The sequence below is a fragment of the Magnolia sinica genome, chromosome 7 (genome assembly GCF_029962835.1).
Source record: "Magnolia sinica isolate HGM2019 chromosome 7, MsV1, whole genome shotgun sequence".
NCBI classification, from domain to species: Eukaryota; Viridiplantae; Streptophyta; class Magnoliopsida; order Magnoliales; family Magnoliaceae; genus Magnolia; species Magnolia sinica.
Genome location: NC_080579.1, coordinates 5,473,113 through 5,490,541, shown reverse-complemented (window position 1 = coordinate 5,490,541; position 17,429 = coordinate 5,473,113). Strand labels below are relative to the sequence as shown.

The window sequence follows — 17,429 nt, the reverse complement described above, 5'->3', positions numbered from 1 at the left end:
CATTAACGAGTGAGTTGCCAAACTTGCCACCTCGAGTATGCTCCAGTTGCGTTTGTAACCACTAACAGAACACGTAAGTCTAAGAATCTTCATGGTCAGCTTCTTTAGTGCTAAATCCTTCTTGTTCGGGTCCACTCTATCGAAAGCCCACCAGTCAGCTGAAAGAACAATTTTAAGTAGGTTATGATTGTGTAGATTATAAGAAACTATTTCTAAGTTACTGAAACATACTCAATAAGACCTTCATACTTGGCAATTGCATTGTCCTGTGCTTGGTGACTATATCTCTTGAGAATATACCCTCACTCTTCGTATAAAAGTTTAGTAGAGCTGATATCCTGTAATGTTCTTTTTTATCTAGAACTATTCTTTCCAACACATCAAGAAAGCTAACCATATGCACTGCTTTTGCCATTGTTGGATCAGTGGATACGAAAAATACAATCAGGTTAAGGATGTAGGCAGCTAAATACAATGTTGATGATATTTGATTGCCCAATCTTTTATCTATAATATCTAAAATGGGCCTGTAATCACACTCTCTATAGTTAAAGTGGTTTATGATTTTATTTCTAGCCCTCTTCATGGCATCATAGATGTAACTCATTAGTTGGTTCTCATCTCCGTTCACCAATCGCAACATAGTCACTAAGGGTTTTGACACTTTTAGTGCCTTTAACACTTGTGTCCAAAAAGATTATTAAAGGATGGTGTGTTGGATTAGCTTCCCTTTGGCCTTCTTTGACCAAGTTCCGTTAGTCCAATTGGTCGATACTACAAAGCTTTTAAGTTTGGATTTCTTTGAATTCAATCTTTATATTATTAAGAAAGCTATAGCGAAATGTGTGACAACTAGGTGTTGTAAATTACACCCAATGTGTTTACTCATATGATAGAGAACAAGGGCATATTTGTACGTAAAGACCGTGATTCTTTTAGCTCTTGCAGTCACTTTTAAGTATTACCTATGTTTTTAAGCATAAGATCCGCACAATGTGCTGCACAAGTGGTCCAAAATAAACGAGACCTCTTCTCTATAAGACGACTGACGACAATATATGAGGTTGCGTTGTTCATGATTACCTAGACAATGTATTCCTCTTCTAGTTCCTCAACTACACTAACTAATAATTTAAACAAATAATTGGCCGTATGTGGATGGCCCGATGCATCCACGGACTTTAAGAATATTGTCCTAGTTGGATGATTCAATAGTAAGTTTATTAGAGTCCGCTCGGATTTATCAGTCCATTCATTAGCCATGAGAGTACAACCTAGGTTTTCCACTATTTTGTACATTCAACTATGAAACTTCTTGTATATTCAACTTCAGTTTCAAGCCATGTCTCCATCACTTGGTGATATGGAAGCTTAAGCCTCGGCAGTGTTTTCGGTAGCGTGTGTAGCGTTGCGGTAGCGTAGCAAAATCGCTACGTAGCGTAGCAGATAGTGTATATCCCCTGTAGCGTGCGCTATAGGGGCACGCTACAGGGGTCATAGCATACGCTACGACTTCGTAGTGTGTAGCGCAGGTAGCGTGCGCTACCTGTAATGTGTTTTTTTTTTTTCACCATGTTAAACAGTGGTGAACTCACACTACAACCAGCAACTAAAGTTAAAAAAAAAAAACCCTATTCGAAAGGGCTTCCAGCCCAAAACCGACGCAACCCACGCAGCTAGCTGACGCTGCTCCTCTCCCCACCCTTCGATCTTGAAATCGAAAATCAACTTCTAGGCCCAAACCGAAGCTTCCGACGTTGCTCTTCCCCCCACTCTTCAATCTCGAGATCGAAAATATGCTTCCAGACGTGAACCGACTGTGTTGACATTGCTCCTTTCCCCTCTCTTTAATCTTGAGTTCGAAAAACTGCTTCCAGACGCAAACCAATCGGCTGTGTAGACAAAAAAAAAAAGAAAGAAAAAGAAGTGTACCTTTTTTTGAATTTTTTTCGATGTGGAGACAAAATAACTTGGTATTTTCAGTTTTTTTGTCAATTTTCCCCTTTTAAAATGCCCGTTACTGTCGGTTTTATGTTCTTTATACTTGTATTGTACTTAATGCTCTTAACTTTAGGATTTTTATTTTGAAGAATGTGACATTTATATATTTTGCTTTTTTCTTACTATTTAATATTTATCATATATATATATATATGTATTTTAAATTAAAAAATAGAAGTATTGTGTAGCTTACGCTACACGCTACGGAGGGTTGAACGCAACGCAACACGCTACCGCTATTTAAAACACTGAGCCTTGGTCCAAATTGATTTATTGCCTCAACCATAACTTTGAAGCTTTCCAACTTAACAACGCAACACCGACTTGATATAACCACGTAGCAATATATTGAATTGTGGTTTTCCTTCCTTTTGCTTGTATTGGTTTTCTAATGTGGTTTGAGCATATCCTTTGCCCCGACCCCTTTGGTCGACCCCATCCTTGGTATGTGGTCTGCAACACCTATCCACGGGCTCATGCCCACGAGCTCTTTTAGAGGCTAGTGGTCTAGATCGGCCTCGGGGTGGGGGATGGGGGTATGTTCACCTACATTAACTGCATCTATATTGTCATATGCTTCTTGATCCATAAACTCTTCTTGAAGTACGACATTATTGTGACTTTTTTTTATTGTTTATTCGTGTATTGCATGATTTTCCTTCGGATTTCTAGGGTAATATTAGGACACGCTTTGACATTTAATCTCCGTGTATGTGTAAAGTGTTGCTTTTTCTATGCAATGCCACTGACACTTAAAAACCCGCATAACTCACACTCTATGCGAGTCTTTTCGATAGTGCTACGATTGCAAATCGTAATAGTGGTTGAATCATATCGCAAATCATAAGATTTTTTTTTTTTTAATTAAATAATTTTCTTATAAAAATGAAAGAATATGAAAAATATAAATAAATCAGAAAAAAATAAAACCCATCAATCATCCTTTTGCCATCAATATGCACCAAGCAATACCATGTCATGAAGTGCTATAGGATTCTTATTTTTCCTTTATTTTTGTATTTCAAGAAACTTTCCTTCAAACCACACAAGGATCCTTTAGTAATTTATATTCTTGTTCCTTAAATGTTGAATCACTTTGGAAAAGTGGCAATTGATATTATAGACCGACGAAAAAAGATATTTTGATTTCTAAACATCATTCACAATATAAGTCAACATGATCGTAACCGTCCATGAAAAACATATCAGATAAGTCAGACATCAATTTGTTGTTTTGACCAGTTAAGGAGTAAGAAATCATTAAAAAAAACTATGATTTAACGTTAAAGAGATAGCATTTAATCTCCTATATAGAACAAATAAAATAATTTACCTTTTCTAAATGCTTCTTAAAGCCCCCACCAATTTGAAAACATAAAATGAAAGCAAATTGAAGCTTAAAATAGAAGAGAACAAGAATAATTTGAACTGCAAATCAGGATTCAAATCATAAATCGTACGATTCAAATCATAGAATCGCAATATATAAGAAGGGATTCAAGGTGGGATTCAAATCATTTTGCTTAAGATTCGAATCCTATATTGTAAATACTAAATAGTAGGATTTTGACAAACTCAGTACACCATCTGTCTATAGAGATCTGAAATAGAAAAGGAAACAAAAGAGGAGTTTCTGAGCATCAACAATCCTGCCAAAACCCAATCCTTGTGGACTGTTTAGGCATCTGATACAATGTTGTCAAATGGCATAAGTGATCATGTGTGATTGCTTATGCCTGTTTGCTTATTTGATCGCCCAATTGCATAAGCGATTGCAAATTATTATTATTATTTTTTTTTGCAAAATTTAAGAAAATCGAAAAAATGGAAAAGTATGCGATTGCATATGCCATTATGTGATCACATAATCACATATGCGATTGCCTTATGCGATATGCGATCGCGTACTATCTATGGCATATGCCATATGGATGGCATTATGCGATTATGCGATCACTTTTGACAACATATTTTGATATGATCAAAGAAAGTGCTGTAACTTTTAGAAATGGATTTCCAGATCATTGAACCTCAGTTTGATTGGCTTGGATTCATGTCCCTATTTGTTCATTGGGATGCCTCTGAGCATCGGAGCTTTGTCGTCACCCAATTGCCACAACCACTCTGTCATTGGGCAAGAGCTTCATTCATCATCCGGGATCTAGTAATACCCAGACTGACTCTGATAGGCGTGCACACCTAAGACCATGCAATGCGATGAATTTGTGGCTTCCCTCCCAATTGTTCCAAAGGGATCTCTTCTGAATCAATTTCAACATTTTAAAAAAAATTTTGTCTAGGCATCTGAATAGTGAGAGAAGATAATATTGGGATATTAGCTAAAGCTGCTTTAGGCAGGTTTATCCTCCCCCTGGAGAATTTGCATTTCCAAGTTGCATGCTTGAAATGACAACATTTGGTAAGGGCCAACCATCAATGAGTGGTTCTCTAATACATGATGACATTATAAAATAGCTTGATTGGCAAGATCCTCCACCTGGCCCACCATCTCCCCCAAAATTCTGGCTTCTTTGGCCTCTAGATTGATCACGGCTATTCTGCTTTTGGCCATATTGATCTTCAGGCCAGATATGATCTCATAGCATCGGAGAGAGAATTTGAAGCCAAGACACTCTTCTATTTTACTCGTACGAAGATTCTTACTATCGATAATCTGAGAAAAAGGGGGATGATGATTGCTAACATCTGCCTCTGTTGTATGAGAAATGAAGAAACAGTAGACCATCTCCTTCTTGCTTGGCATGGGGTAATCATAGGCAAGAAGAAGACCAGGTTATGGAGGATGGCAATTCTTGCCATCTGGTGGGCCGTGTGGACGGAAAGAAATGGGAGATGATTCTCAGATGACTTTAATTCAGTTGAAGTAGTTATTTCCAAGTCTAAGTGTCTCATCATAGAATGGGCCACATATGTAGATTCGTTGAAGGCTAGTGATCTTAGTGTCATTGGAGTTTAGAGAGTTTGCATTCTCAGCAGCCTCTCTCCCCTTTTGTTTTGTATCTTTCTTTTTTTCTTAATACAATCGTTATCTTTCACAAAAAAGAAAAAAAGGTGCAAGTAAACTGCTGAAGAGTTCCCAATTGACATGCCTGTCAATACCCGAATATAGTTCTTTCCAGGATCTTGTTAAGAGCTTCGATAACAATTGTGAACATCAAGGGAGATGTAGGGTTGCCTTCTTGGATGCCATAAAAGCTCTTGAAGAATCCGAATGAGGAACTATTGATCAAAATGGAGAACCATGTTATCACTATGCAAGATCTGATCCCATTTCTCTATTTTCGGCCAAACACAATTTTCTGTAACTGTCAATGTGATGGCATTGTATAGTGTATGCAGCCCGTGTTGTTACATGTATATACGGTATACAGCCCATGGTGTCACATGCATGGTTAGTTACAGATATATTAGGTGTTAGTTTTTTCTTTCTTTAGTTATGCTTTAGGAAAGTCCAGTTTCTTTGTGAGTGTAAAAAGAAGTTGGATTCAGGGGAACTTGTATGGATGTATATTACTATGGCAACTGCCCGTACAAATTATGTATATGTGTGTGTCTGTATCTTCTGAGAGCGTTCTTTACTCCATAGAGGCTGAAGGGAAGGTTTTATGGTTATCTCTATCTCTGGCTAGCTAACAGTCTATTGATTCTCTTATGATCTGCCTGAATGTGAGTTTATGTTACTGGTGCTACTTTTTCTTTTTGAGTAAGCCTGGTATGCGGAATCGTATCATCTGCAATTCTGTTGTTTTGGATTTGGATGCGAAACTAAGATACTGATTTTATTTTTGAGTATCATTTTTCTTATTGTCTCATAATTTTATGATACTAGTATCACAATGGTCTCATTTGTCGTTATTCCTTGGTTTTTCAGGATGTAATTCAGTACCTGGAAAAAACTTTTGGTGTTGGTTACATGATCAGTCAAGGTGATAATGGAAATGCAGCCCAACAATATCAATCTTCAAGCCAACCTGTAAAAGCATCTGCAACAGCGCCAAGTAATTTGGCTGCTCCTGATGCTTCTAATCCAGATTCTGCTTCTGGCTTAAATGCCTCAGATAACCCATTAGCAAGAACCCTGTCAGATGAGGCAGATTATGAAAACCTGCTGTCGACATTGGATATTGGTGGGCAGAACTTGTCAAGGCCTGCTGCTCTCTCGTCCCAAAATGACCTTTCCAGAACATTAGCAGAACGCCCTGCTCCTGCTGTTGATCTGAAGCTCAAGTTGCATCTCTACAAGGTGCGTCTACTGCTGCTCACTAGGAACCTGAAAGCGACAAAACGTGAAGTCAAGCTAGCAATGAACATTGCACGTGGTCGAGATTCCTCCACTGCATTGCTTTTGAAGTCCCAGCTAGAGTATGCTCGTGGTAACCACCGTAAGGCTATAAAGCTCTTAATGACATCCAGTAATCGGACTGAGTCTGGTATGCCCAGCATGTTCAACAACAATCTAGGGTGCATATATTATCAGCTAAGGAAACACCACACGTCAACCTTGTTCTTTTCAAAGGCATTGAAGAGCAGCTCCTCACTTCGATCCGAGAAGCCCCTCAAGCTATCCACTTTCTCACAGGACAAGTCACTCCTCATTGTATACAACTGCGGTTTGCAGTATTTGTCCTGTGGGAAACCGATAATTGCCGCTCGCTGTTTCCACAAGGCTGGCCCAGTTTTCTACAACCGGCCCTTGCTGTGGCTGCGACTTGCTGAATGCTGTCTATTGGCCCTGGAGAAGGGGCTCTTGAAATCTAATAATGGGGCCTTTACCAACAATGGAGAAGTTACAGTTCATGTTGTCGGTGATGGGAAATGGCGGCAGCTAGTCATTGAAGATCCAGCGTCTAGAAATAGACATCTGGGTTTCATGGAAGAGGAGGATGGTTTATTAAGTGGTGACGATCGAATCAGGCTCTCGATTCCTTATGCTAGGCAGTGTCTGCTCAATGCGCTGCATCTACTAAAGGGACTTGAATTGAAATCTTCGAGAGATGCTTATGCTGTTTCTGCGTTGGAAGAAGAAGATTCAACCCAGACAGCATCTGTTGTTGGCCAAAAGAACTCAAACCACAAGAATTTACAAGGCGGGGATTTGAAGGCAGCATCAAATGTTACAGCTGCTTCTGCTCAGGCAAGCGCAAATGGCGATTCTAAAGAACCTAAGGGAAGCATGAGCTCAAACACCACCACCACCTTGCAAGTCTCTGTTGCTGCTTACGAAGAGATGTGCACAAAAGAGAATCATATGATAAAGCAAGCTGTTCTAGCAGACCTAGCATATGTGGAGCTGAGCTTGGAAAACCCTTTGAAAGCGCTATCAGCTGCAAATGCACTCCTGCAGCTGCCAGATTGTTCTAGAATATATATTTTTCTGGGCCATGTGTATGCAGCAGAGGCTCTGTGTCGCCTGAACCGGCCAAAAGAAGCTGCAGAGCAGCTGTCAGTCTATGTGTCAGATGGGAACAACATTGAATTGCCTTATAGTGACGATGATAGAGACAATTGGAGAATTGACAAGGCTGGAGGAGGAGATGGTGAGGAGTTGAATGGCTCCACTGTTGCCAGCATGAAAAATACTAAGGAAGAGTCTCAAGGTATTGTGTTCATTATGCCTGAGGAGGCGCGTGGGGCCCTTTATGTAAACCTTGCATCCATATCTGCCATGCAAGGCGATCTTGAGCAGGCGCATCGGTTCGCAATGCAAGCGCTATCTACGATACCGAATGATCCAAAGGCGGTGCTCACAGCAATTTACGCAGATCTTCTGCTTGGGAAAACAAAAGATGCTCTTGTCAAGTTTAGACGGTGTAGCAATGTTAGATTCGTTCCCAGCAGTGTAGCAGCATTGAATGGCTCTTGATGGTTGGCTGGTTGTGTATCCGTGGCTTGGTTGATTGATGCCCCACCACCCCTCTCCCTTCCCCCTTTCTTTGAGAGTAGTAGGACCACCAAGAGTCTCTCTCAAGAGTATCTGTAACATATATACGATGATTAGTCAGTCCTAGAATAAGCTTTTTTTCTCTTTCTTTCTTCTCTCTCTCTCTCTCACTCTCACTCTCTCTTCGTATTAGGGATTGGTGGCATGGCACAATTGTTTTGGTTCGTGGGTGCCCACCGTTCAAATTCAACATGTAGTTTTTTTTTTTTTTAAACTTCTTTTTTCGATTCGGATCACCCATGTTTTGGTTGCTAATCCGGTCATTCAAAAAGGCTTGGGAAGTAAATGCAAAGGTCTATTTTCATACATGGCCCTCTCTCTCTCTCTCTCTCTCTCTCTCTCTCTCTGTTTTCCAATGCTATGGATCTTGTGAAGTCTGTGTTGTCGAATGCATGCTGGAGCTGCTTTTCCTTTGGTAGCTCGCTAATATATGGTTAGGGATTCTTAGTAATATACGGGAATTACAAAATTGAAGTGGAGAGATGATAAGGCGATTTGCATGAGTTGTGTCCCTGCACTCTCTTGTTAGGAGCAATGTGGGATTCGGTTAATCCGTCCACAGAACGGGGAAAAAGCTGGGAGGGAATTCAGACCCTCGATTTTCACAAAAAACAAAAGCTAGTTGTTGTCGACAAAACAACGGGCATAAGGTAAGGTTGCTTACTAGTTGTTGTCGACAAAACAACGGGCATAAGGTAAGGTTGCTTACTGTTCATACCATCCATCCCATTCATCAGATATGCAGCTTATTTTACCCATTGAACCCAAAAGTAATGATCATCCAAAATGTTGGTGGAACGGCCACAATTAGTTTTACATAGGGCCCACCCACCGTGTTGTTTATGTCATCCAATCTGTTCATCACATGTTCCTCAACAGGATGAACTAATTATCCTAAAATCACAGTTGTAACGAACTTAGGTGGGCCATGCCACATTAATTAACGAGTTTTAGGTATAATTTTATGGAGTGGACCCACCCAAGTATTTAATCAGCCTGATTTTTGTGACCAAAAAAAAAAAGATGTGGTTTACCTGATGTGCCTCATGGATTTCATGAGGTAACCTTTCACTCAGCACGTCAGCCAAAGTGTTTTACGACTTTAACACCCTTGCAATGTGATGGATGATACCCATGCACTCAGAAAATTACCTTCGTAAATGTTACACTTTCACTCTGTTTGAAAATATGCCGGTTCACTTTGAAAATCAGTCCAAAAGGGCTAGTTTTAATTTGTACGCCCCACCTTGTTATATATGACATATAAAATCCATTTTATTAGAATGTTTAGAGGGGTGAGCCGAAAAATGAAGCAGATCCAACACTCAAGAGAGGCAGATTAAACACACAAGTGGCCCACACCAAATGAAACAGTGGCCTCGAGAAGTTTTTAATTGTAGGTTTTCAATTTTCTTTTTCCTGTGGTGCGGTCTACTTGAGCTTTGGATTTGTCTTAGTTTTTGGCTCATGCCCTAAATTTAGGTGGCATAACGGATGGATAGTGTGGATAAACCACATACATAACAGTGGGCATCACAAATATTTATCACCCCATTGGTATCCATGTTAAAAAACTAAGGCCATCAAATCAAGTGTTGGAACCACGTGGTAATTACTTAAGAAATAATCATTACCTTGTTTAAGGAAATAGCCGTTACCTATTTACAAGGTATTTACTTAGGGTGGATTTGGAAAATTAAACAGGCCTTTCAGTAATGCACAAGTGGCATAAAAGTAGTCAAAATAAATGGTCCAAATTAGAATACTATTAATCATAAGCCAAATGTCAAGCTCTCATGCTGTCATGCTCTGAAATTCAGATACTAAGTGTGCACCTTTAGATCTGAGTTACGACACATGGCTTGTACACTAAGTGTACTAAAACTATTTCTTCATATTGTTTTTTAGAGGCTTAGTTAAAATGTACACTAAGTTTACAATCTCAAACATCTAGTAATACATCTCATATTCAATTATTTCTATCATACACACATACATCCACCACCAAGATAATTTATAGGCATTCAGTCAACATTTTTATAATATTCTCAAAAGCTAAGCATTATAACAAAACCCACTCTATTGAGGCTTTATTAAACCATTGACTAACAAATACTTTAATTATTCATAATTTCCAGCTACTCATTTTAAAATCAACTCAGAAACATAACTAAAGAAGATAACATAAATTTCAAATAGATATGCTAGTGATCTAGTACATTCATCTTGTCTTCAAGATATGACCACTGCCATTCCACTGGTTCACCTTCCCGCACTGAAACTTAAGTAACTGTTTCACCGTTCATTAAATCTGTATGGTTTTTCCATTAATATAGCGTCAGCTGGCTAGGCCCAGTGAGTGAACCTATCATCATTCATGCATATTGTAATTAAAATAGGAATGCATGAATGTCATGAGATGCATGTATGTATGAATGCATTAATTGGGTTCATTAGTTCACTTGTTTGAGTTGGATTCCATCAACCCATATCTCCCCTTCTGAAGTAGGCTTGCACATATTGTAGGCATGGATCACTTAGATCCAGACCATCCACACTTTCAAAATCTAATTTAAAGTATAGTAGGTATGATTCTAATCTTTCATCCTTATGGCCATCAAACTGTTAGATCTATCTATACTTTCTAAATTACAAGTTAGATCTATTCAAATTAAGCATAAATGGTGGGGATCAGATCTAATCCGTCTGATCACCATTTTAGAATCTAATGTATAAAATGATTCCTACGGTTAGATTTGATTGATGTGGCTATCATGACCCCATCAGATGTATGCTGAGCCAAATTAAACGAAATCTCTTAGGAAATTGTTCCACTGGATACCACTTGTTAAAGTTGTCAAACTGTAATCTGTGCTTTAAATATCGTGATTGATGCAATGAGAGTGCACTCATTCTTAAGATGTCATTGTTGCAAACATGTACTAAATTCATAGGTTCAACAATAGTAACAGCCCGACACTAACAAGCCTAACACAAAGAACTAAAAAGAAGAAAGTGAATATTGAATAAGAAGAGAGAAACTTTTTTTTTTTTTCCTTCTTCTGACTAGAAAGTTAGATATGTGTACTCTACTTGTAGAATCAAAACAAGATTATATTCTAAATAAAACTTTAAATAAAATAATAATAACTTTAATTTAATTTAGATAAGATCAACCCAAGTAAAGTTTTATTCTAATTAAAATAATTTGCTTATACAAAAGTGTCCTAATTATACTTTGGAAACAACCAGTGATGTGGTAGAGTCGGTGATGATTCTATCACATACTAGCAATGGAACCGCATGCTACTGAATGGGCAATCAAAATTAAAGTGGTCAGTAGTCACTAGTCAAAATTCGATTGGAATCGCATGTTTTCAGGTTATGCTCCGTCCATTACAGACCCATGCTTTTGGATGGTCAATATTTCCACACGTGTATGTCACTTGTGTGATTGATGAGTTGCCACTTCACCCAGTGTACGTCTTGATGAATCTGTTTGCTGATCTGGTACTAATAAAATGATCCACCACATAGATGGCCCCATTTTTAAAGTTAAAAATCCTAAACTTATAATCACTAGTTTTTTTTCTGTTGAATGTAGACTATCAGTTTTTCTCCATCACCCATTTCATGGACACTAATCAAGTGCTTATTATTTTATGATCACCTTTGGGTGGTCAACAAAACAATCAACAAGCATGGTTACATAACATATTTTGTATTAGCATGTGTTGCCATTGTAGCCAACATTCTAAGATGGTTATGATTTGAATGGTCCATCTTTTCTTTGTTAAATAAATAATCAAAGACCATAGTGTCATTCTACATCAATGGTCACCAATTTATGAAGTTGGCTATGTGGGCCATTGAAAACCTTATGTTAAATGTTTTTCATCCCAACATAGTTCAGACCATTTAAAAACGTGGCCCACTAGACTAACTTAAATCCTACAAGTGCTCATCACACATGTATCATTTTAAAGGAACCGGAAAAGCATGACTCATTAAAATTGTATGATTGTAACAAATTCAATTAAAATTTCCTGAGTTTTGAAGCTTAAAAGGTGCCTATAAAATTTTCAAGCTTATGATATTTATTGTAAATTAGAGATTCAATTTATTATCATGAAAGATATGAGTATGATAATTGTTTATTTTCAATATTTTTAATTTGTTTAAATTTTTTACATTTACATTTATTTTAATATATGTTATTAGATTTTTATATAAAATAAGAAATTGTTGAATTATTATTTTATTCATTTTCTTTATTTTGTTGTACATGTTATAAGGTGTTATTATCTAATTTCTGTACTCCAGGATTTGAAATAAATAAGATATTGGAAGAAATTAAAGAATTAATCATGTATAGGTAAATTTAATTTATATTTACATTTATATTTATTTTTTAAAATTGCATGTAAGTGCATTCTTATTGTAAGACCTGTTGCCTAATTAACCCCATGTATGCTTCGTTTCCAGAGCTGGTATGTTCCCGATGGACCAGATCGACAAGTTTCAATTTATTATGCGATTATGCGATCGCTTTTGACAACATATTTTGATATGATCAAAGAAAGTGCTGTAACTTTTAGAAATGGATTTCCAGATCACTGAACCTCAGTTTGATTGGCCTGGATTCATGTCCCTATTTGTTCATTGGGATGCCTCTGAGCATCGGAGCTTTGTCGTCACCTAATTGCCACAACCACTCTGTCATTGGGCAAGAGCTTCATTCATCATCTGGGATCTAGTAATGCCCAGACTGACTCTGATAGGTGTGCACACCTAAGACCATGCAATGCGATGAAATTTGTGGCTTCCCTCCCAATTGTTCCAAAGGGATCTCTTCTGAATCAATTTCAACATTTTTAAAAATTTTGTCTAGGCATCTGAATAGTGAGAGAAGATAATATTGGGATATTAGCTAAAGCTGATTTAGGCAGGTTTATCCTCCCCCTGGAGGATTTGCATTTCCAAGTTGCATGCTTGAAATGACAACATTTGGTAAGGGCCAACCATCAATGAGTGGTTCTCTAATACATGACGACATTATAAAATAGCTTGATTGGCAAGATCCTCCACCTAGCCCACCATCTCCCCCCAAAATTCTGGCTTCTTCAGCCTCTAGATTGATCCCGGCTATTCTGCTTTTGGCCATATTGATCTTCAGGCCAGATATGATCTCATAGCATCGGAGAGAGAATTTGAAGCCAAGACAGTCTTCTATTTTACTCGACCGTACGAACATTCTTACTATCGATAATCTGAGAAAAAGGGGGATGATGATTGCTAACATCTGCCTCTGTTGTATGAGAAATGAAGAAACAGTAGACCATCTGCTCCTTGCTTGGCATGGGGTAATCATAGGCAAGAAGAAGACCAGGTTATGGAGGATGGCAATTCTTGCCATCTGGTGGGCCGTGTGGACGGAAAGAACTTGGAGATGATTCTCAGATGACTTTAATTCAGTTGAAGTAGTTATTTCCAAGTCTAAGTGTCTCATCATAGAATGGGCCACATATGTAGATTCGTTGAAGGCTAGTGATCTTAGTTTCATTGGAGTTTAGAGAGTTTGCATTCTCAGCAGCCTCTCTCTCCTTTTGTTTTGTATCTTTCTTTTTTTCTTAATACAATCGTTATCTTTCAAAAAAAAGAAAAGAAGGTGCAAGTAAACTGCTGAAGAGTTCCCAATTGACATGCCTGTCAATACCTGAATATAGTTCTTTCCAGGATCTTGTTAAGAGCTTTGATAACAATCGTGAACTTCAAGGGAGATGTAGGGTTGCCTTCTTGGATGCCATAAAAGCTCTTGAAGAATCCGAATGAGGAACTATTGATCAAAATGGAGAACCATGTTATCACTATGCAAGATCGGATCCCATCTCTCCATTTTCGGCCAAACACAATTTTCTGTAACTGTCAATGTGATGGCATTGTATAGTGTATGCAGCCCGTGTTGTTACATGTATATACGATATACAGCCCATGGTGTCACATGCATGGTTAGTTACAGATATATTAGGTGTTAGTTCTTTCTTTCTTTAGTTATGCTTTAGGAAAGTCCAGATTCTTTGTGAGTGTAAAAAGAAGTTGGATTCGGGGGAACTTGTATGGATGTATATTACTATTGCAACTGCCCGTACAAATTATGTATATGTGTGTGTCTGTATCTTCTGAGAGCGTTCTTTACTCCATAGAGGCTGAAGGGGAGGTTTTATGGTTATCTCTATCTCTGGCTAGCTAACAGTCTATTGATTCTCTTATGATCTGCCTGAATGTGAGTTTATATTACTGGTGCTACTTGTTCTTTTTGAGTAAGCCTGGTATGCGGAATCCTATCTTCTGCAATTCTGTTGTTTTGGATTTGGATGCGAAACTAAGATACTGATTTTGTTTTTGAGTATCATTTTTCTTATTATCTCATAATTTGATGATACTAGTATCACAATGGTCTCTTTTGTTGTTATTCCTTGGTTTTTCAGGATGTAATTCAGTACCTGGAAAAAACTTTTGGTGTTGGTTACATGATCAGTCAAGGCGATAATGGAAATGCAGCCCCACAATATCAATCTTCAAGCCAACCCGTAAAAGCATCTGCAACAGCGCCAAGTAATTTGGCTGCTCCTGATGCTTCTAATCTAGATTCTGCTTCTGGCTTAAATGCCTCAGATAACCCATTAGCAAGAACCCTGTCAGATGAGGCAGATTATGAAAACCTGCTGTCGACATTGGATATTGGTGGGCAGAACTTGTCAAGGCCTGCTGCTCCCTCGTCCCAAAATGACATTTCCAGAACATTAGCAGAACGCCCTGCTCCTGCTGTTGATCTGAAGCTCAAGTTGCATCTCTACAAGGTGCGTCTACTGCTGCTCACTAGGAACCTGAAAGCGACAAAACGTGAAGTCAAGCTAGCAATGAACATTGCACGTGGTCGAGATTCCTCCACTGCATTGCTTTTGAAGTCCCAGCTAGAGTATGCTCGTGGTAACCACCGTAAGGCTATAAAGCTCTTAATGACATCCAGTAATCGGACTGAGTCTGGTATGCCCAGCATGTTCAACAACAATCTAGGGTGCATATATTATCAGCTAAGGAAACACCACACGTCAACCTTGTTCTTTTCAAAGGCATTGAAGAGCAGCTCCTCACTTCGATCCGAGAAGCCCCTCAAGCTATCCACTTTCTCACAGGACAAGTCACTCCTCATTGTATACAACTGCGGTTTGCAGTATTTGTCCTGTGGGAAACCAATAATTGCCGCTCGCTGTTTCCACAAGGCTGGCCCAGTTTTCTACAACCGGCCCTTGCTGTGGCTGCGACTTGCTGAATGCTGTCTATTGGCCCTGGAGAAGGGGCTCTTGAAATCTAATAATGGGGCCTTTACCAACAATGGAGAAGTTACAGTTCATGTTGTCGGTGATGGGAAATGGCGGCAGCTAGTCATTGAAGATCCAGCGTCTAGAAATAGACATCTGGGTTTCATGGAAGAGGAGGATGGTTTATTAAGTGGTGACGATCGAATCAGGCTCTCGATTCCTTATGCTAGGCAGTGTCTGCTCAATGCGCTGCATCTACTAAAGGGACTTGAATTGAAATCTTCGAGAGATGCTTATGCTGTTTCTGCGTTGGAAGAAGAAGATTCAACCCAGACAGCATCTGTTGTTGGCCAAAAGAACTCAAACCACAAGAATTTACAAGACGGGGCAGCATCAAATGTTACAGCTGCTGCTGCTCAGGCAAGCGCAAATGGCGATTCTAAAGAACCTAAGGGAAGCATGAGCTCAAACACCACCACCACCTTGCAAGTCTCTGTTGCTGCTTACGAAGAGATGTGCACAAAAGAGAATCATATGATAAAGCAAGCTGTTCTAGCAGACCTAGCATATGTGGAGCTGAGCTTGGAAAACCCTTTGAAAGCGCTATCAGCTGCAAATGCACTCCTGCAGCTGCCAGATTGTTCTAGAATATATATTTTTCTGGGCCATGTGTATGCAGCAGAGGCTCTGTGTCGCCTGAACCGGCCAAAAGAAGCTGCAGAGCAGCTGTCAGTCTATGTGTCAGATGGGAACAACATTGAATTGCCTTATAGTGACGATGATAGAGACAATTGGAGAATTGACAAGGCTGGAGGAGGAGATGGTGAGGAGTTGAATGGCTCCACTGTTGCCAGCATGAAAAATACTAAGGAAGAGTCTCAAGGTATTGTGTTCATTATGCCTGAGGAGGCGCGTGGGGCCCTTTATGTAAACCTTGCATCCATATCTGCCATGCAAGGCGATCTTGAGCAGGCGCATCGGTTCGCAATGCAAGCGCTATCTACGATACCGAATGATCCAAAGGCGGTGCTCACAGCAATTTACGCAGATCTTCTGCTTGGGAAAACAAAAGATGCTCTTGTCAAGTTTAGACGGTGTAGCAATGTTAGATTCGTTCCCAGCAGTGTAGCAGCATTGAATGGCTCTTGATGGTTGGCTGGTTGTGTATCCGTGGCTTGGTTGATTGATGCCCTACCACCCCTCTCCCTTCCCCCTTTCTTTGAGAGTAGTAGGACCACCAAGAGTCTCTCTCAAGAGTATCTGTAACATATATACGATGATTAGTCAGTCCTAGAATAAGCTTTTTTTCTCTTTCTTTCTTCTCTCTCTCTCTCTCACTCTCACTCTCTCTTCGTATTAGGGATTGGTGGCATGGCACAATTGTTTTGGTTCGTGGGTGCTCACCGTTCAAATTCAACATGTAGTTTTTTTTTTTTTTAAACTTCTTTTTTCGATTCGGATCACCCATGTTTTGGTTGCTAATCCGGTCATTCAAAAAGGCTTGGGAAGTAAATGCAAAGGTCTATTTTCATACATGGCCCTCTCTCTCTCTCTCTCTCTCTCTCTCTCTCTCTCTGTTTTCCAATGCCATGGATCTTGTGAAGTCTGTGTTGTCGAATGCATGCTGGAGCTGCTTTTCCTTTGGTAGCTCGCTAATATATGGTTAGGGATTCTTAGTAATATACGGGAATTACAAAATTGAAGTGGAGAGATGATAAGGCGATTTGCATGAGTTGTGTCCCTGCACTCTCATGTTAGGAGCAATGTGGGATTCGGTTAATCCGTCCACAGAACGGGGAAAAAGCTGGGAGGGAATTCAGACCCTCGATTTTCACAAAAAACAAAAGCTAGTTGTTGTCGACAAAACAACGGGCATAAGGTAAGGTTGCTTACTAGTTGTTGTCGACAAAACAACGGGCATAAGGTAAGGTTGCTTACTGTTCATACCATCCATCCCATTCATCAGATATGCAGCTTATTTTACCCATTGAACCCAAAAGTAATGATCATCCAAAATGTTGGTGGAACGGCCACAATTAGTTTTACATAGGGCCCACCCACCGTGTTGTTTATGTCATCCAATCTGTTCATCACATGTTCCTCAACAGGATGAACTAATTATCCTAAAATCACAGTTGTAACAA

General features: G+C 39.2%; 1 protein-coding gene across 3 annotated transcripts in view; it reads left to right on the top strand.

Annotated features, from left to right (window-relative positions):
* Positions 1 to 16,818, top strand: part of LOC131250930 (uncharacterized) — a 30,586-nt gene extending 13,768 nt beyond the window's left edge. For 2 of the 3 annotated variants that reach the window (XM_058251329.1, XM_058251328.1), the window contains exon 6: positions 5,894 to 8,269. In XM_058251329.1, the coding sequence (XP_058107312.1) occupies positions 5,894 to 7,885 (1,992 nt within the window). In that variant the 3' untranslated portion in view covers positions 7,886 to 8,269. Of the gene's footprint in view, positions 1 to 5,893; positions 8,270 to 14,451 lie in introns of those variants that run through there. The other variant, XM_058251330.1, reaches the window with a different exon arrangement.
* The last annotated feature ends 611 nt before the right edge of the window (positions 16,819 to 17,429 follow it).